General features: G+C 49.5%; 1 protein-coding gene across 2 annotated transcripts in view; it reads right to left on the bottom strand.

Annotated features, from left to right (window-relative positions):
- Positions 1–1390: 1390 nt before the first annotated feature.
- PRRX1 (paired related homeobox 1) overlaps positions 1391–21540 on the bottom strand; it is a gene marked incomplete at its 3' end in the record, with an annotated part of 41054 nt that continues 20904 nt past the window's right edge. Inside the window, exons 2-4 of one of the 2 annotated variants that reach the window (XM_082003106.1) lie at positions 7892–8067; positions 7089–7270; positions 1391–2195 (exon numbers count right to left, since the gene is read on the bottom strand). In XM_082003106.1, coding sequence (XP_081859232.1) covers positions 2057–2195; positions 7089–7270; positions 7892–8067 — 497 coding nt within the window. Of the gene's footprint in view, positions 2196–5556; positions 5609–7088; positions 7271–7891; positions 8068–21540 lie in introns of those variants that run through there. The other variant, XM_082003107.1, reaches the window with a different exon arrangement.

Genomic DNA, 21540 nt, shown 5'->3' with positions numbered 1-21540 from the left:
AAATGTAACCTGCGATTTTTAGCTTTTTGTTCTGATCACAGTTAGATTTCTTATTTTGTTCTCGAAAATATTCTTACAGGGAGAAAAAAAAAATGCAGCAGCAACTCACACAATCACCAGCACGGCTTACACCAGTCTGGATTCGGGGCTTTTTGACCAGTGTTAGCTCAAATACTTTGTCTGCATTTCCATTCGTACTCTGCCAGTTTAATTTTCACCTTCACTTTAAAGAGATTTATTTCTCATTTCCTGGAACATGCTATTTTAGACTATCAAAGCCCACTGTCAGACACCTACATATGCCCAGAGTGTCTGCAGCAAACACCAAGATGGAGACCTAAGACACTCTACTACAAGTATCCCTCATGACTGAGCTTCATTCTCCTTCCCTTATGGTCCAGCCTGGACCATGAAGCAGCTCTGCTATCTTCAGTAGGACTATTCCATGGCAAAGTCCCACTCGGTTTGGGCGGGTCTCTTGCACGAGCACTGTTTGCTATAAATAAGCCCTCTCCTCCCCGCAAACTTGAAAGAGGCAGGCATCACCAGCAACATTAAGATCCTAATTTCCTCAGGATGCTTCATGGAAGAAACCCCTTTTGGGCTGCATCTCCTCTACTCTTCCTGGAGAGAAGGAAATTAGGTCCTACTTAGCTCTCGAGACCCCAGAGGGAGGACAGCAGGTAGGGAGAGCAAAGGAGAGTGGTTAAGGCTACAGGACAAGCCTCACTGGGCAGGGTTACGGCAACTGGGGGGAGATACGGTCTTCATGTGGGATGTGCCCTGCTGAGACATTACCCGTGCTCAGACAGGCTGGCAAAGACTTTCCACAGGGATGTCCTTGAGTGTTCCCAAGAGCCACATGAACCTATCATCTGATTGGAGAGGAGATCCTCATCTTATTCGATGAAGCTGCAAATGTCCATAGGGAAAATCTGCAAAGGAGCATGGCTCCCTCCAGCGCCATTTCTTTGGGGTTTCTCACGGGAAGACGTGAGCTGGCCACTTCAAGCGCTGCCTGAGGCTGCTGGGAAGAGCTCTGACAAGGGTGAGAGAGGCTGCGGCTGGAATTTCAATGCACGTCTCCAGGAACCTGGATGCAGCACAAATATCCCAAACATTTTCAATGGATTTTATTTTGTTTAATAAAAAACACCAACCAAGCTTGCATGTATATCTTATATATATAAATATATACAGTATATATAAAACAAATGCATCTGGACAACGCCTTTCCCTGTGGCACAAACTGTAAGGCATGGAAAGGAGTGTCCTAATAGTCCTAATCTTGGCACTACAGAGCGATCCCCCCCACCACCTCCCCCCTCGCTCACACCCCCACGTTGGCTTTTCTCTCTTCTTTGGCTTTTCGAGGCAGCAGTGCCGGGAATATTCAAGAAAGCAGTGAAGTGCTGCGCAGCCCAAGGAGGTCTTCCTCACGCCTCGGACCGGTCCGGGCAATCCAGGCAGGATGACCCCATCTGGTTGCGCTAATGGGCTTCTCCCAGACTAAGGGCAACGGCGCTGCCTCTGTGGCACAAGGGGCTGGGGGGATGAAGGGTCAGGTGGATACAACGGAAAGCGGTGACCGAACAACTTCTTCTTTTAGGGTGAGCTGGGGCAGGGGGGAGAGGCGCAAGCTTTGCATCTCAGCATGATGGTGGGTGGGACACCTCTACGGGCTGAGATCGGCAGAGATTTCTTTTTGCAGTCCCATACAAAAATGGAAACCAACAAGGGTGAGACTGTCCTTTACTGAAGAAGCTCGTAGTATATTGAGCAGAAGCAATAAACCTGACAATAACAAGAAAAAAAAATGGTGGCATTATCCCAAAAGGAAGGAGGAACCTTGTCACTCACGAGCGGTTCAGTTTGCTCCCAGTTTGGTCCCCATGTTCAGTTCTGGGCTAGGGTTGGCTTTTTTTCTTCTTTTTTTTTTTTTTTTTTTTGTGTGGTTTTTTTTTCTTTTTTTTTTTTTCTTTCAGCACAAACAAGTTGCGAAGCAGGATGGGTGCTGTTGTATTTTCTCCTTCTGCAAGGCAGCTGCCTCCAGTCGTTAATTGACTGTGGGCACTTGATTCCTCTGTAAACTATATTCCTTTGCCTTCAGTCTCAGGTTGGCAATACTGTTGGCCATATTCATGCCCTGTGCCGGGCTGGCGTTGGTACATGTGGCGGAGTAGGTGGCCATGGCGCTGTGGGATGGAAAGAGAGAAACATCACGTCAGACATGGTCTTCACACCACGCAGGGAGCAGACGCGCACCGCAGTGAGGTTAACCCCTGGGGTTTCCATACCTGCGGGATGTACTTCTTATGCGAGCAGGGAATTACCACTGCTTGTTATTTAACACCCCTGTAAATCTCTCCGCTGCAGTTCACTTACCCAGGGATAGCCAACGTCAAAGTTGGTTGAAGTCAGTAGGAAAATTTCCATTTCCTATTTCCTAACCCAAAAGGTTTACAATGAGGTCAGGGTGCCCAGCCTGCCAGTTAGACCATTGTCCTTAAAAGTATTCCCACTGGAAGCAATGTCTTTTTGATGAGAGCAACTGCTGCTTTTATGGCTTATGAAACCACGTCACTTCTGAAACACATGTTACATTAAAGGAACACTCTGGGAAAAACCCATTTCAACAGTTGTGATGCTTTTTGGTTTCAGCCTTTTGGAATGAAAACTTCCATTTTTTTCCCCCTCAAAAATTCAGCTGATCGTATAGAGCATGCCTTGAAGGCTGAAGGGAAAAAAACAAAACATTTTTTCCTCCCTTCAAATCATGTCTTTATTCATGAAAAACATTACTTTTGGCAGCGGAGGCTGAACAAAGATCTGAGAGTCCTTTCTTATCCTACCAAAAATTTGCAAATCTGCTTTCCAGACCACTAGAAAACTTGTTTAACCCGTGTGTCCCAGTTTTCTGTGAAAAGCAATCCCCCCACCCCAAAAATCAGCAAACTATCCGACGTGTTGCACCTCCTATACATGGGTCTACAGATAAAAACCAGTTGAAAAACACGGAGTGAACTAGAGACACCCATCGAACACAGACAGCCTGTTCAGGAGGAAACCATAAATGCTCTCCTGGAGGCAAACTCAGGTCTGGTGCTGGCCCTTTCCAACTGCCTGCCTGGGTGCTTCACGTCTGAGGCTCTGGGAAATGCTCTCCTTCATCCACAGCCCTTTTCTTTTCCTTTTTCTCTCTTTTAAAAAAAAAAAATTTCTTCCAGCGCTGACCTCCACGACTGGAGGAGCCTTTGCAACAGCAAATCTTCCTTGAAGGAAGCGGTCATTTGCTGCACAAACAGATCCAGGCCGTGGGCACTCATGCTCGCCCCAAAGTGCTGGTGGCATCTCTTGACTTCGTAGGGCAGAGCTGACTTGCTGGGAGTTTAAATGCAATCCAGTGCTGTCTGAATCCTCAGCCTCCAGGAGATCCAGACCAGGTAATACTAGTAGGTCCCATCCCAGGCCAAATGACTCCTATTTCTCACTTTAAAATCAGGGAGAAGAACTTCTTCAGGGAGGAACTGTCATCTTTGCATCAGGACTGGAGGAAACACAACAGCTTAGATGGAAAGGACAGGTAAGACCTGTAGATACACAGCTGCTAACACCCATCCAGGGAAAAGCATCGAAAACTCTCCACAGGAGAGCACACATTCAGGACACTCTGAGAGTCTCTGACAGCTACTGGAAGGACACGGAGGATGTACATTAAAATAGGCACATCAAAATGTAGGCTTACTCTTTCTTAATTTATTCCTTCAGAAGAACCCAACACATTTCAGTAAAGAGAAGCCCTCCCACAGCCACGGCAGCCCCGCGTGGAGGAGCTGGTAGGGAGAGCTGTGGAGCTCCCCACACACCCCCAATGCCCAGGGTCGGTTTGACTCTGCCCAACTTGGGGTGCATCGGTTGCATTTCGCTGGGGTCCAGGACACGATGGATCGGCATGCCTGGAGCTCTCCCCAGCCGGCCGCGCACCTCCCTCTGTTCCCTCTCTGTGGCTGACCTTGGGTTGGTGACTTTACCCTCTCCCCCGTAAGTCAGCAGCAATGCCAGAAGCCGAGCGCTGCCTGCAGAGGTGTTGCAAAGTTTTGCAGGGTCTATAGCTGACGGCCACTAAAGCACCCATTCCCACCCATTCCCACCCATTCCCACAGGGCGTACCTCCCCTATGGTTTTGTGCTGGAAGAAATAAGAAGAGCCTCAAGGATACTCTAGCTTAGATAAAATAGGATTTTTCAGTTGCAGGTGTAAACTGTTCCCATTCAAAACCCGTATCTGCCCAAATCTGATCTAAAACTCCAGGGAGCCTCCTGCTCTCAGCTCCCCAGAAGTGTGGGCAAAATTCCTGTTGCCCAGTGAAATTTCTGCTAGACCAAAAATCTACAGGAACGCGCTCTTTTAGCAAGTTATTCCGCAAGGACCAGTGCCCAAAAAGGCTATCTCCAAATATCTGCATGGCTTGGAGCATTGGTCCAGGGACTCTCTAGGGTCTAGCAAGGGTTGAAGTCACCCTGCTGCCCCCTCCCTCCACCCCATTCAGGCACAAAAAGAGACTATTCAGCTGCCTGCTTTCATGAAACACAGAGGAACATCATGTTTCTGAGACCTAAAATCCTTCTTTCAAATATGGCCCATGGAGTCAAAGGTTGTTGGAGTGGGAAGTGCAGGCTGACAGCATGACTGCTAGTCTTGTTTTCTTAGGAACCTATGCTAAAAAATGTCTAACCAAAACATTTCAACTTCAAAAAAATAATAGTATCTACTTGGCTATCTACGTGACACAGATCTGCAAATAGCTTTGGTTGACCTGTGGCTGAATGTATTTGGAGAATAAACACACTGATTGAAAACTTTCCCCAGATCTAAGAGTAAAAACAGGACCGGCCACGCAGCGCTCAGCCCTGCTCTCAGCCCTCTCCCGGACTAGCTGTTCATCAGGGGCTGGTACGGCAATGCCGGCGAGATGGGGAGGGGGCAGAGGGCCACACAAACACTCTGCATGGCTCTTTTTCAGCAAGTGTCAAATACTTTAATAACCCTCCTCAGTTCAAAGCTTTAATCAGGCTGTGACAAGCTGGCCCTGGTGCCCATTAAGATGAATGGGATTGCTAAGAGATGCCCAGCAGGATTAGAAAGCCTGGGGAGCATAAAGCATCTGAGGGTCCTGACCGCCCCATGTTGCGGAAACCAGCTGCTCTGCTCCTCTGCCAATGTCCCCTACTGCAGGGCAGTGGGAGGGTGACAGTCCATCCTGGTTTGGCGTGTCAGCCAGTGGGGATGGCTGTAAACTACAAATATCTTTGCTGAAATGTCTTGGCTTAAGTCAAGGAGAAGGCATCAAGACAGCGAGGAGGATGCGTCTTCGCACCATGGGGAGGCACAGCCAGTTCTGGACCTCAGGGGGAGAAAACCATCCCTAAGGCTTTCCCGTCTCCCTTGGTCTCCTTGTTCACACGTCCCAGATGCCTTGGGCTTCTCATTGCCCCGAGCGGCCCCAGACAGCCCTTCCCAGTGCGCCCCTGGAAGTTACCTTTGCAGGGTCTTCTCCTAGAAGCCGTTATGAAGACCCTCGTGTAAACAACATCTTGGGAGGGACGATCTATTTTTAAAAGTGTGAGAGGTAGAAATAAGCCACGAGCGTTCAAGCAGGCATCTGGTACTGTGACCAGAGCAGTCTCAATGGGGTGGGGAAGGACCTGTGCTTCTCTCCCCTGAACTCACCCACCCAAACTCCTGCCTAGGATGCAACACTGAGGAGCGCTTCACAGAGAGAAAGCCTTAACTCCAAAAGGGGGGTTGTGCCAGACAGCAGTCTTCAACAAAATCCAAAGGAAAAGGGCCATCTCTAAGACCAAACTGGTGGTCATCTAAAGCATCCCATTCAATATCTGGAGCAGGTGAACCTATGACTTGTTTTTCTGGAGCTACAAGGTGGACGAGTAGGACCCCATGGCACTTCAGCAGCAAACTACCATGGAAACCACGTTTTGCAATTGTGCAAACAATGTTTGGGGTGCAAGAGGGGGGTCAAGGTGACCGAGGAAGAGAGGTCCTGGGACTTCTGTGACTCCCGGAAGCCACTGGGAAGCTGTCTGTGATCAAGCCGGACGAACAGGAAGAAATCCAGCCAAAGGCTCCAAGGCCCTGACCAACAATGTAGCCACTGTGCTAAAAAATACCAACCAACCACATTTTTAACTGCCTACAAGCCAGTTGACTCCCCACAAACCAATGCATCCTGTGGATCTTGCATCCACACCCAGTTCCTGCTGGGCTATGAATGGCACGGAGGAGGACAGGGAGGCCTGTGACATGCATGGACATCCCAGATCCTTTGAGCAGATTGGGGTTGCCACACCTGCCACCCTTTAAGCAGTGCTGGCTACAGGAGATGGACATGTAGAACACCAGTCTGCTACCCAGAGACACCTGGTCCTTACTGTGGGCAAACCACAGCACTGCACAACGGCACAGCTCGTTCACACACACATGCTTGTGCACCAGCTTCTAGGAAGAAATTGCTTACCAGTTCAGTGCTGACCATTGAGGGGAGGGCTGGGAGCAACATGCATGGAGTGAGTTCCCAGCCCTTCCTTGCGCCCCAACCAGTGACTGCCATGGGACAGCCACAGAACTCCCACTTCTGGTCACCGTGTGGCGTCTGAGCCTCCCCAAGCGCTCTGCCATCACCTCCCCCGGATCTGTGTTCCATTGAAAGGTTTCCTCCTTGCTTTAAACTGGATGCGCTAGGGAAGCAGGAGCAACCCCTTCTGTTTTCATGTACTTCTACCTGATCCTCTTTCAAAACTTCCTGAATTGCAGAGAAAGACCATCAAAAATGCTGCAACCTCCCATGGACCCAACTCCCAGAGAGCCACAATGATGCTGAACCAAGCCCACTCTGCAAGCCTGGCAGTCAGGTGGGATGGGAAAAGGTAAGGAAAAACAGTGGGGTGGTCAAACTGCTGTATCCTCCAGTTGTCCCATGCGACAGCCCGTTAGAGCTGTCTGAGGGCCACTCTCAGGCTGCTCTATACTACGCCAGAAACTGGTCAGCCCCAGAGGGTTTACTCACTTACCTGTAAGGCGAGGCGGTACCCCAGGAGAGATAGTCAGTTGGTCTCGGAGCTGGGCGAGGTACTATGGGCTGCTCCACGGCGGTCACGTCCCCTGAGTAGGATTTGAGCAGAGAGGCGTTCTTGCTGGCCAGCATGGCCCTCTCGTTCCGGCGAAACTTGGCTCTCCGGTTCTGGAACCACACCTGGGATAGGAAGCACACAGACCCACCAACCATCACAACCAGCTCTGCTGCAACGCTCACCTTTTCACCACACCTCCTCCGCCCTGCTGGGCAAGACAAAACTCTGTAAAAGCAGGCTGCTTTGACATGCCTGTCACTGGAAACTCTAATGACAAGATAATCCTTATGTCTGCCCTGACAAAACCCGCATGTGAGGAACTGGCTCAGCGAGGTCCTTGTAGGACCAGGTCTGTCCTATGCTGTAGGCAGGCAAGGCCTGGGAGTGCTGTACAAGACATCATGTTCCATCATCTGCTTTGACCTTCAGAAGGCACAGGCTTGCAAGCTAAGAGTCGAGCAGTTCCAGATAATGTGAGCAGCCTGAGCACAGGACATCCAACATCTTGGCCTTGAACAGACCATATGAACACCTCTGATTGGGCAGGTAGTCAGTATGGTGGCAGATCAGGCCTGGCAGTCCTCTTCAAGGCACGGCACATTTGAGAATGCAATACAGCAAGACCCAGAAGCTTGGTGACATTAGTGTGCCACGCAGACCTCGAGGATGTCTACTGCTGTATTGGAATGGCCTGATGGCCTCCCCTAGGCGAGGTCTGTCTGGATACAAGGTGTTGAGATTACCTGAACTCTGGCTTCAGTGAGGTTGACTCTGCGTGCAAGGTCTTCCCGTACGAAGGCATCGGGGTAGTGTGTCCTCTCAAAGACCCTCTCTAATGCCTGGAGCTGGCTGCTGTTGAAGGTAGTCCTGTTCCTTCTCTGCTTTCTTTTCTTCTTCTCTTCTGAGTTCAACTGATCATCTAGGAGAGACAATTGGTGACGTGAAAGGCTAGAAAGCTAAGAGCCGACAGCAATGGGGTGAATAACCTCAATGGTTTCAGACAGAAAAGGCTTAGGAAGGGGCTTGCACAATTTTAATACCACACCTTAACCCACACCGTGATAGTCCCCGTGTGAAAAGGAGGTGGAAAGCGCATTGACCCCAAGCATTTATTTCCCAGCTCAACTGCATAAGACTCATACCAGCTCTCTCAAGCTACCCCATGCCTCAGCTTCCTTATCTCTAAAAAGAAACAAAAAAGTCCAAAATGCATCTCTCCATTCCTGGTATGATGATGATAGAAACCTTTTCTGACTATAAAGAATCATGAGCCCCTGTTCTCTTGGCTTCAAATTTCCAAGGTCCGCCCTTACAGGGACATAACACAGCCCTCTGGGGTGAGCATGAGTCCTGCACCAGCTCCTACTGAGTATGAGAAGCTGTGCCTGTCTCTGTGTAAGGCAACAGCTATTATTCTGGGCTTGACTACAGCCAAGGTACTGTAGGTAACTCCATTTGGCTTAAATGAGGACTGAATTCTCTTATCCTCCCCACATTCAGACCGAGAGGCGTCAATTCGGGCCGAGATGGGGAGCTGTGAACAAAGAGGTGTCAGACAGTGGAAATGAAGCGTGACCGATACAGGGCTGAACAAGAGACAAGCAAAAAAGCCAGTTCCGCTTGCACGCTTGCGAGCCGAGGATGGGGAAATACAGGTCGGATTGACATGGAGAGCATTGCAATTGGGAAGCAAAAACCCAGTAAGAGGCAGGATGAGCATAAGCAAGTTGGATGTAGTCGACTGAAGAAGAGTTGTGCACTCTCCAGCATCCCCCTTGCCTTGCCTGGCACAGCAAGCTGGTGCGCAACAAACTGTGCGTCCTATAAGAGCACGTGTTGTTTTGTGCCTGGTTTTGTATTTACTCGGGCAATACATCAGTACGTCCATACGGCTGAGTCTTACTTATCACCGCTGCCTGTGCCTAGAGCCACTAGAGCAACACCAGTGCTGAGATAACTTTGCTTTCCTTGGCCAGTATCTGCTCTGCAGAGTCTCTCCTTTTTTCAGCGCTGTTGCACATGCCGATGTGATGGAGCTACCAATGCACGGGCACTCGCAGGTACTGGAAAGCAGCGAGCGACGGCTCCAGGGGTTTGAATGCTCTTCGTTCGGACAAGCTGGAGCCTACAACATTGGTTTTGCTTCCACCCCACCTCTACTGAAGTATATTTGCTCAACTACACCAGTCAGCACAGCAAACGCTTCGGTTACCACGGGAAGCCAGACCGAAGGAAGAGGCCATTGAGGCACCAGCCGGCAGGAGCGGGAGGCCACGGCTGCCGCCGTAAAACAACCCCGTTCAGGCTGCAGGGCGGGTATGCCATCACCTTGCATTCGTCCCTCTTCAAGCGCTCCAGTTCGTGTGGGGTCCCACCAGAACCATCACGGCTTGCCACGCTCCGGCAGCCCCAGCCTTCAACACTCCCAAGCACACCAGGCAGAGCCCCCGGTGGGCAATGGCGGCGTGGTCCCGCTGTCTGACCTGGAGGAACAGTAGTTACACCTGGGAGGATCCGAGCCAATATACGTGTCAGCACGCATTAGAACATATTGATCGCTGTATCTATAAAAACACATGTGCTGGTGAATTCTACTTCAAGTTAATCACCGCGCACCTTGGTCTAGACGACAGCCTCACCACCGAGAGTCCACGGGCTCGACCCACTACATACAGTTGCAGAATATCCCCTCAACAGCCATCCCTTTTGCCATATAGAAGTATGACAGCTCTCCTCATCCTGCTGCTCTCAAGGGGGTATGTAAGGCACAGGGAGAAGCGGACAAGGAAATTAAAGTCTACGTTTGTTGTCCTCACCACCTGTTTGCGTTGCTTTTCCCAGCACATCTGGTATCAGTTACTGCACCTGAACGCCTTTGGAGTGAGGCCCGTCCATCTGGGAACAAAAGGACATTCCTCTTAAATTAAAGTAGGTTTTTCAAATTCCTGCAGGTTTACAGCTCCTCCATCCCCAATCCTTCTCCAACAGCCTGAGGATCCCCAGCAGACTCCTTTCCAGCCTGGGGATTCCTGGGTGCAAAAATACGCCCTTGGTTTTCACGTATCCGAGAGGAAGCGTTTGGAGACCAGTTCTAAACAGGCACGTTGAATCGTAAAGCTGAGCTGGGAAGGGACTTGCAGAGGCAGGACCGTGCGAGAAAAACAAACGCGCACAGGAATGCCGCGGCATTAAAACACGGCGGCAGGGGAACCTACGCCGCTCAGGTGGTGGGAAGCGAAGCAGTGAAGCGGAGGGACGGATGGAACCGCTGCTTGTGCAGAAGGCCACGCACGCGCTTCTACCTGCCGGCGGGTTCAGCACCGTCACAGGGTCCATCCCTCACAAAGAAGCAGAAAAGTCCTGCGCGTTCCTCTCCTGACTCACCACCAAAGCCTTTACAAAAAGGGTGAGCGATTTCCCACTGGCTTTACTGGCGAGCTTCAACGCGGTCGTGCTGCCATGCGCCACATAACACGGCGAAGAGCGAAGAACAAGCCTTGGGGCACGATCGTCCCTTTGAATAGCAGAGACATGGCAAGACCAGCTGCCGTCGAGGCCAATGTCAACACGGGGGTCTGGCCTCCTTCTGAGTTACCCATTTGATGCTATTTTCTAATCTAAACCCCGCCTGCGGGGACTGGACGAACAAATCGATAAAAGCCTGTGAGGGCCCTCGGGAGTCCCCTCCAAGCCTTTGAAGCGTCAGTTCCTGCCCAGAGGACGGCACCCGGCTGGAAGGAGCACGAGCCCACGGCCGTCTGGCCATTGCTCAGATCCTGCGTGACAGTTACACATGAGGAAGGGTGAGCACATCGCTCTGGGGAGCAAGAAGAAGGGCCGAAGCCTGTAAAACGCTGAAGAACAAGAATCCCTCCTGCCAAGCACGTTAGCACAATTTGCCTGGTTTCCTCCCGGCGTAAAGCGAGACACCGGTGATTCACAGCTCACCTCGTAATTACCGGACCCAAAAATAGCAGGGCCAAGTAACGGAAAGTTGCAGGCAATGGCCGCGTCGCAGTGACTCACCGCCAGGTCACCGCTGGCTAACGCGCCTCCGGCATCGGCTGGCGCGGAGCGGGGACGTGAGTCAGCCCCTCTCCAGCACAACCTGCGACAGCGGGGATGGGATTTTGAGATGTCCTTTCACTGCACCTCTGGAACAGCACAACGCAGCTAGATCCAGATGTCTACGGGAGTTACTTGGGTAGCAGGAAAAAAAAAATAATAGCCGTGTTAGCCCAGAGCGCCGCTGGGTTGATCGCTCCTTGCTTTTTGCCATGCAGACATGCCATATGTTGATTAAAAACTGCTAACGAGGGAATGCAGACACCTAAACCCCAGGTGTCTGCAAATGTCACCTTGCTCACAGCAGTCATCGGCCGCCTTCAACATGTCAGCAGGGTTGGTTTTTTTTTTTCCTGCCATGATTTCTTTATCAGGAAACAAAACTGAACACTGAAAAATGGTATTCCTAAACAGCGTTGACAGCACTAGCGACTGCAGTCATCAGAAACACAGAGAAGAGGAAAATAGCTCTAAAGCTTGTTAGATGGGTCAAAAGTCTTTCATCAACATTCTTTTAATCAGAAATATTTTACTAGAAGCAGCGTTCTCAAAAGCTGAGCTGCTTGCAAATGTATTCCCCAGAGAGAGCGAAACGCACGTTCTCCTCTCAGGAACCCGATGCTGGAAAATCTGGGAATTTCATTTCAAAATCCCAACCTTTCATGTTGGGCTGGGGGATTTTGTTTCCTGTTTCCACATTTGTGTGTTCCTGTATTATTTCTACATTCACCCATGACATGCAAATCCTGATGTCATACACAAACGCACTTCTAGGACGCACCAGACAATTTTTAATTGCTCCTAAATGATACAGTATGAAAGATCCTCTTCGGTTTTTTCCCTTGCTCATCATGTCTCCTCTTGCAACGAGGCAGATCCACGCTTGAAGACACTCTGATCTACGTTCCTTACTGCACAGCGGCTGTCCCAGTGTCTGGGATTATCACAGACCATCAGACGGCTCCTGTTGGGATGCCACATTGCAAATACAATAATAAAGCAAATCACAGTTGAGAACTAAACGCCTACATGTAAGTTACAAGACAATATTTTTTCCACCAATACGTGCAACCACAACATATTTTGGATTTCCAGTTTGCAGGAATGCTTGCACATACTTGCTTTCCTTCCAGGTCAGAACAAAAACTAATTTCCAGATGGGATCGACATTGTGTGGGCAGTTTTGAAAAGTTTTGACCAGTTCTATTAAGTCCAGAACCAGCTACTATAGTACACTAATTGGATGCAAATTGAAAGTAAACAAATGGATTTAATTAAGTGAGGGACAGAGACATTTAACCGCAATATCATATACGGTAAGGCAAGAAAGATTTGTCACATCAGTCACATATAAACTGTAAACTGAGAAAGGATTCCACTAAGAAAACAAGGAATCACACTATAATCACCGCCTTAAAAATGAGAAGTTACCACTGAAGTTTGAACACGGTTTAAAAAAAACCAAACACATTATTTCACAGGGGAAAAAAATAATCTAGAAACCAAAACCCTAGCAACTAAAAACTCTTAAGTGGAAAAAAGTCCTGAAAGGAAAAAAAAAAAAAAAGAAGAGAAAGTTTTATTCGGCGTCATGGGTAAAGAAAAAAAAAGGGAGAACAGAAGGGAGAGGAAAATTTTTTTTATTGGGTTTAAAGTTAAAATTTAAGAAGCTTGAGTAGAAATATTTCTGTGGATTCCCCCTTGGCTCCGGGCAGACTCTGCTCCCCAACATCAGCCGTTCAGACAGTTACAGCCCTTTGCAGGCTCATGTTCCAATTTTATTCACGCTCTGCTTTGCTTTCGATTCATTATATCCCTCCAAAATACTGCGACTCCTTGGGTGCAGGGCAGCTTTGTCAACATATATCATAAAAAAAAAAACCCAAAAAACCAAAACCCAAGCCCAAAAGGTTTAATCAAAGCTGAAACAAGGCACCGGGAAGGGGAGCGGGAAGCAGGGATGGAGACAGACAAAATCCACCCGATGACAAAGCCCTGCCCCAACCCATTTGAGGCAGGTCTCACGAGTGATTTTGCACTGGCGCGGGATGCTGGAGACGCGCCGGCGTGCCGCAGAGCGGGGCCGCCCGCGGGCAGGGGGTCCCGCCGCCATCGGCCGCACAGGGACGAGATCACACGCTGCCTAGAACAGCCGTCGGACGCCGACGGCGCTCGGCGCCGAGCCTGCCCACAGCAAGGCTCACCCTAAGCAAGATGATGTCAACCTGAAAAGCCAGTTTTCCAGCCCGAAAACTTCACTTTGGCAGAAAACAGGGAAAAGCCTTGCGCCTCCGTTTTCCTTCAGCTTGTTCTCTGTGTCTTTGACCAGGCTGCGTGGCCAGGTCCGCCGCTGGTTTTGCAGCTTCCCTTCCCGAGCATCGCCTGGAAGGACCCTGCTCCTCCGGGCAGCAGGAGCATCCGTCCTCTTCACCAGATGCCAGCAGGGACAGAAGAGGGGCAAGGGGACCCACTCGGGTAAGATTTGGTGCTCAGAGCTGCCCCAAGTACCTTTCTAAAAGCTCCCAGGAGAGCACAAACTCCGGTTTATACGTATTTCCATGCACGAGAAGCATTTTCAAACGGAAATAAGGTTTAACTTCAGGGTATGCAAATGCTACATGGAGAAGTTATAATTACACCAGACACCACAAATGTAGGCAATATGGAATGAAGATGACACTTAAATGAAAACTATGTACGTTAAGGCAGGAGACGCCTATCAAGTCACGTGCTGAAGCTAGCCCTGACGAGCAGCAATAGCAAGCCCAGCTCTACAACCGCGATAACAGCAGGTTTGTATTTGTGATAACAGGTCAGACTAAGGAGATTTTTGAACTATGATTTTTCTCCCATTACACAACACCGGCTGAGCTTTTTTCTAAACTTTGCTGTTTGTTTGGGTTTTTTTTCTGCACCAGCTGTGCACAAGACCTCAAATTAATTCAATTATAAAGGAAATTCAAGTATCTGAAGTTCCAGTCTTGTTAAGATCACCAGGAACACAGAATAAAAAAGAAGAAAACAAAGAAACAGATGCTATATTTCTTCTAAAAGCCTTCACTTTTGATTATCTCATAAACTAATCAGGTTCAATTTTTGCACATTAGAAGTAAGCTATTTTGTGCACGCAGCATGGAACTTCAGAAAGGCGATACTGAATTTTTCATACGAAAGCCGAGTTTCAATATTGAATGGAAAAGCGTGTGTATTTTCAGCGTTACTCGGGGGACTACGGCGTTCCTCTCCGAAGTGTCTGCAATGTGGAACCTATCAGGATAATTTTTAGCTGACCGCATACAAACAATTACATATCATTACAGAGCTGCGAATAGCTTTTGCATGGATAGCGTGCCTACGGTCTCCCGTCGCACTCGGCTCTGCCTGCCAGACCCGGGGAACTCGCTGAGGTCCTGTACGACCGCAGCTTCATCAGCGCCGACGGCGAAACCCTCGTCGTCCCCCACCAGCACAGCCGCTCGTACAGAGGGACCCCCCGCCGGCACCATGGCCAAAAGGAACGTTTCCAGGTGGGTTTCAAGGCAGAGCACCGGCGGGTGACTCTCGCCCGCCAGGAGCGAGGTTTTGGGGTTGCCGCCTTCCTGGTGGAGAGCCTGTGGAGAACTCCGAGCTCCTGAAGGCTAGTTGCGAGCGTGCAAACAGTCTTCACCCAGACCTCCCGGGCGCTGCAGGGACCCGAGTGCCCCGTGCTCCGCTCCGCACATTTGCGCGTCTCCAGAGCGGAGGATCAGGTCCCCCCCAACCCCAGCCTGCTCTGCTCCTGACCCACAGACAGGGCAGCACGAGCTGCTCCCGAGCAGCTGAAGAGGCCTCTCCTATGGCAAATGTAAGACAAAGCTCCTTTCTGGGGTGGTTTCAGCTCTGGTACTCTGCCTCTCATCCGGTGGGAACCTGCAGAGCACATGGGTAGTTACAGGGGCTAAGAAGTGCGTCCTCCCTAACCACGTCAATGTTCCCGCTCGCTGGAGTTGACAGAAGAAATGATCTTAAAAAAAAAAAGTAATCATAATCCAATGGAAATCCAGAGAATCTCCCTGGAAAGACACGACGCTAAGTGTTAATTACTGGGAGAACAGTATTTGCGGGGGCAAAAGTATACATCTTTCTCCAGAAATTGGTACAAAGCCATTGAAAGTCACCCTAGATCCCACAGACCAGTCCGAGTTCTGCTATAATAGCTCTGCTTTTATATTCACTAGGGTTTTCCTTCTGGGCATCCTACAGCTCATAAGGCACATGGCTCAGTCCTGCTCTTCTAACAAGCCTTTCCGCTGGGTCTTGGGGTCAGAGCGTTCCCATAATACAATAAGTGCTGTATGGATCTCATAAGCTCCAAGGCACAGTGTGTTATGTGTTTGGAATTCCTTGTATGCTTTTATACTTTGTTTTACATATTGTAATTTTTATATGCATTACCACATTGATCCTTGGAAAATTAATTTAAAAAAATATAATCAAAAGCAAACACATATTTTAAAAGCCTGCCAGCGGCAAATCATGTTCTGTGAGACTGCACTTCGTAACTGACAAAGAGACCAAACCACCAGACCGTGGCGGCGATCCAGAGGGTGGATTTACCAGGCTCAGGAGGCGACAGGATCCAAGGGGGCTGTAGTCCCTCATTAGGGTAGCCTGATGCCGCAAAAGCATTGGACCTGTGACAGAGGAGCAGAAATGCAACTGCACAGCTCCGCCAGCCAAACCCCACCACCGTACCCAGAGGTACCATATCCAAAACGGGTCTGTGCTTCCCAGCACAGCGCTCCTCCACGATGACGTCCAGCCGCTGGTGCCAGTATGGCCACCGGACCTTCCCTGGAGAGCCGGAGCACCTCAGCCTTCACGGCCCCTTCCTTATTCTTGGGTGAGACCCGCAATCAGCGTGTTTGGCAGCGCTGCACGTATGTAAAGTGACGGCTTTGCAAGGTCAGGGTATGACTTCCAACGCCCACATCCTCTTCCCATCAGCTCCCCTTCCCATGCCATGTGTCCTGATGTTTCATCTTAGGAACGGCATTCATGCAGCCAAGATCAAACTTCCTAACCTCCGCCCTGCTCCATTGGTATTTTCTCATTTCCAAAGCCACGTCTCTATGCTCTTGGTCCCCTCCCTGCCCTAGTTCATTCCAGATAATGTCTTTCTCCTCTCTGGCACCCCTTCTTGTCCTTTCTGCAAAGGCCTGAAAAGCCAAGTTGTGTAACGCTGCCCCTTTTAACCCTAACGTGCACATGGTGCATATCCAAACCAGCACGACGACTGAGGGAATTCTCCTGAAGAGTCGACACTGCTCTTCACTTGACCGCGTAACGAGGGCTCTCCACGCAGGAGCGGACTGGTGCACCAGGAAGGCCAATATCCACGTCCACCTGGATACCACCAGCTGCCTCAAAGACACTGGCAACAACTGGCACGACCATCAGGCAAGAACAGGTTATTCATCTATTTTCCACACTCATATCCCCCTGCAGCGAGCTCCACAGGGTTATACGTTATACAAAAGGCACATAGTATTATTTCCACCTGCTTTCCCGTTGGATTTACCTGGTGCCCTCTTTCTCTTTAGGTACAGAGGTGACCCACGGGCTTGTATCAATAGCTGGACATGAATCACGAACACGCGTCACCTCCGTCCCAGCTTTCAGGGATCAATATGCCCTTTGGTGCCAAGCTGCTGGGACAAGACCTTAACAACAAAATACAGAACGTGTTAGGCAGGCTCCCTCATTGCAGGGACCAAGCGTGGGGTGGATTTTGATTTCTTCCACAGTAAGGAGTCCTTGGGAGAGAGCAAAAACGACGCGGTGCTGGTGCTTGGGCCAGGGATTAATGGGGTGTACTGGAGCCAGGAGCATCAGGCTGACACTACCGCCGTCGCTCCAGCCCTTCAGGACGGTACACCCCATCTCCAGCCCTCAGAGTAGTCCCTGAAATCAAAACAGATAGAAACCACTTCCACCCTCTTCTGAGGGCTACAGATTCAGTACTCACGTAGAAGGATGCGCGGGCCAGCAGCCACGAGGTGGGGCCCTGCAGTTCCCCTCCCACTGCACATCCCCCTGAAGTCTGGGCAACACTCCTTTTATTAAATTTTCTCTTGTATTTAAAAAAAGTGGCAAAAATCCCCATGAACAAAGTGAAACTTTCTACTAGGGAAAATTAGAGACATTTTTGCAAGAAGCAGGTAAGTATTTAAAAAAAAGAAATAAAATAAAATAAACCAAAAAGAAATAAAACAAAAAGAAATAAAACAAAAAGAAATAAAACAAAAAGAAATAAAACAAAAAGAAATAAAACAAAATAAAATAAAATAAAATAAAATAAAATAAAATAAAATAAAATAAAATAAAATAAAATAAAATAAAAAGTTTTGCCAAAGTTTTGCCAAGACAGAAAAGGGCTGGGGGGGAGGAATTTTTTTTCAGTCCATATATACGTCGCAGATGAACCACTTGGCATTTTGGGCCTTTCGACTGGCTCATTTCCAAATGCTGCGGCAGCCGCAAGAGCCTGCAAATGTTACCCAGCCATCTCCCGCCCGCACCGGGAAAGACTGACTCAAGCTGACCAGCTTCATGAATGTCTCCGCTTGTTCAGGTCCCCGCGGAGGCCCACCGTGCTGCTGAGAAGTGCCATTATTAAACAGCCCCATCCCGACTGGATCTGGAAATTCACTTGGACGTGTTTTTTTTGTACGACAATGACCGGTGGGATGCGCGCGCCAGCTGGCCCCACCAGTAAGCAGAAACACCGTTCTCAATGGATATTTCATCTGTTTAGTGTTGAAATATCCCAGCCCGTGAACTGCATGGCACGGAATGACCGTGCCGGGACCGCGGGGCGCCACGGGCCAGGAGAAGGGGAAGTGCAAACGACAGCGAGAACATTGAAACCAGCTCTCCGAAGGCTGCGCTCCGCTTTCATTAGCATCCAAGAACAAATGTGTTTTGACCAAATCAGACGACCGCTGCCATCGCCTCTACCAAGCAAATGGGACTGGAGCTGCTGCAGAGATTCACTCAGAAACCCAGATTTTGACCGCTAATGCATTTTATGGGTCCCTCTTGATCACGACTGGAAAAACGATGGCATCCGAGATCCAGAAATAACAGAATTTGAGCCCAGCTCTCAGCATCCAGCCCACCTGCCTCTTCCAAGGGCTGAGCACCCTGACTGGCAGCGCACTCCTCGGTTGGAGGATAAAGGACCTTTACATCCCTCATCGCTATGGTAGGCAAAGGGATTAGAGTGTGGAGGGCCATTTCAAAACAACTCTTTCTCCTTCCCAAGTCCATAGTGAAAACCTGCTCTTCTAAGGCCACAGGACAGGGAGGAGGAACAAGGTTGGGCTCGGGGGGCTTTTTGTGGGACACGGGGTCATTCAGCAAAACAGGAGAGCGGATGGGACGGACCACGGGCTCCAGCGTGCTCCGCACCCCGGCTCTGTGGGATGCGAAGGGAAATCAGGCTCAGATCCACCTCCATCCTTAGCCTTTTCTGGCCGGCAAATGCATTTCACATTAGCTAATAAATTGCTACATCTTATGTTTCTTCGCCTGCTGGAATGATGAATATTTTGGAATTATTTTGAATGGTTCCCTGCCAGAGTCGAACAATCATCTAGAGATTTTAAATCAAAAGGCTGAAAAATGGAGACCTCTGTATTTCCACAAAGTTCACCGCAGTTTGAAAAGCACAACTCCCAGCAGAGGAGGCCCATAATGATTGTCAGAGCTCCTGCGAATTGGGGCAAACAAGGGATATGTTGAAAACGGCACTGCCTAATACGGAGTAATAATCTTTGCCCCCAGGTGATGAATATATTATAGAATACCTGCCTATTGCTGCCCTTAATCTGGCCGAAACGTCGGATACTCTAACCTGGAGGATCAGACAATTTAGGGGACCTGTAATTTAGGGGACACGGGATATCTCAGCCACATCCCTTTCGGTCTGGTGCAAGGCTAGCAGAGGAATGCTGCCGTTCTAGCACAATTTAACGGAATTTAAGCCTTTTAGAAGGCTCTAGCTAACGAATCACATCCCTTGCCAGACCAGCCACATCCCCACCTAGCAGAGGAGTTATCTCAAACCAGCAGAAGATCTGATGGCTCACCCAAGGTGGCACGGTTCCAACACGACCCCTCCGCACCCGCGCTGTGCCCCGGCCCCCGGCTCCAACGACGCCGTCCCGCCTGCTGCGGGAGCCAAAACCGTTTCACGCAGACCACCAGCCACCACGCAGCCAGGGCTGAGAAAGCTCAGCGCAACCCCAAAGCTTGGATGCAAAGTCTCCACCGATAAAGGAGACCGTAAGTGGTCTGGTCTCATCTGAACAGCCACAGATGGAGCGGGTCCAAGAAATAAGCTTCTCTCTCCCCCGTGGAGATGGGCTGTCTAGACGCATTGGCAAAGCCGTGCTGCCGACTTTGCGGTGCTGCATCCTTCTCGTATACAGCTTGTCAAATACAGCAAATTCCTGTCCCCCGGCCTGTTAGCATGGGCTTTTTTTCAAACTTCCTAGTGTCAGTCATGTCCAGAAATGCCAATTACATTTCATGAGAAATTTTTAAACAGAATTTTTTTTTTTCCCTAGGAAAACATATTTTTTTTTTTATCAACCCTCTGGCAAAATCATTTGCTTGTTGTTTCATTATGTCCATTTTTACTAACAAGTAAAGTAAAAATAAAATAAGTCGAGTACAAAATATTTTTAAGCCAAGAAACACTGATACTTGCATACGAATTGCAATGGAAAACCAGAGGGGGAAAAAAAAGTTCTCCAAATAATAAAAAGCTATCGAACACAACGGTGGGAGCCAGGTGATGCTTTTCACTAGGAAAACAACGATGTTTGAGGATATTTAGAGAAAGCATGCCTAGCCTCAGGGCCACATTCAACACAGCATGTAAGTGTAGGTTTAAAACCACCCCCCTCCAGTCCTTCTCCACTCTAATGACCCCCAATGAACTTCAGACTGAGGGCTTCTGCTCCAGATCAAAGCCCTCCTGAAATCAGCACATGAGCTTCCACCAGATTCAAGTTCGTGGGGGTCATTAGCGTACATGACACAGATTCCTCCATCCTCAGAGGTCCTTAAAATGAGCTAGAGGAACAGTGCATCAGGACTGGCGTAGGCTGAACAGCATGTGCAAATTCAGTCTCGCTCTGGAGGAAAGACGGACTGATGACACGGCTTCATCGGGTCTCTGCCAGACTCGTGCCCTTAGGGCCTGCACCCTGGCCCCACTCTCGGTGAAGCTGTATTTGGGGGAAGAGCTTTAGGGCAACAAAACCAGCACAAAAGCAAAGCTGGCGACAGCAGATAGAGGTGCAGGGTGGGATTTGGCAGCCAGGGAAACTCCACGGCTCCAGCTTTCTAAACGACTGCCAGCAAGCCAGTCTGCTCCGCACCTCCGTTTCCTTCCTTGCTTCGCCTCACCCAGCTGTTTAGACAACCCACTCTCGGAGGACGTGTTGTGCCACTGTCTTTGCTCATAACACATCTCGGAGTCCCGTACTTACGGGGGTGGAGGCAAAAAGCAAATCACTTCAAAATAAACCAGAAGTGGGATGCATTCACGTTACAATTGTGCCATTCATGCTGTTGAGTTTCACAGCACAGAGAATAAATTAACAGCAAGTAATTAAAACGCTTTCAGTATATAGTACGAAGGTACACAGCAGCTATTTCATTTCAGTTGCATATGCAACGCTAGCTAGTGTATTTGTGAGTATTGCAGAGGACATTTCCGAGCCATCATCAGCGCGAACAGCGAGGCTCAACGTCGATGCTGGCTCTGCTCTTAACCCTTTGCAGAAAAATGGTCAGTTTTGATTCATAAATGATGGCAGAGGACATATTCCAGGTTAGTGGGGCTCCAGAGCAAGGTTTAATGGCACCGCAACAGCTGATGGGCACCACCAGGTCCCTGTATTGGGGCTTCCCCGGACCAAGGCAGCACATAGCTCCTGACGCTCAGGCTCGGTCCCCTCTGGGTCAGCCACAGCCATGGCTGTGTGCCTGCACGGGGCCCCACATCGCCCCACTGCTGCAGCACAGTCAACCTCCTGAACCATCATCCCTGGGCTTGGATGTTGGGGTCGATTCAGGCAGAAGCAGCCATGGGATGGGCTTTCCACTGTGCTCCACCAACGGCATCCCTTGAGGGGACTTCTGAAATCACCTCGTTCCTAGGCAAGAAAGCTCAGCTGCTTCTGACTGTTCACAGAAACCTTGAGAGCCTTCCACTTCACTTACTTCTGCCAACCTCTCTGGTGACAGGAGCGAGTGTGCAGGTGACTCCCTG

This window comes from Phaethon aethereus, assembly GCF_964289735.1.
Source record: "Phaethon aethereus genome assembly, chromosome: 8".
Classification (NCBI taxonomy): Eukaryota; Metazoa; Chordata; class Aves; order Phaethontiformes; family Phaethontidae; genus Phaethon; species Phaethon aethereus.
The sequence above is the reverse complement of the archived record's forward strand: the minus strand, read 5'-3'. Positions and strand labels throughout refer to the sequence as shown.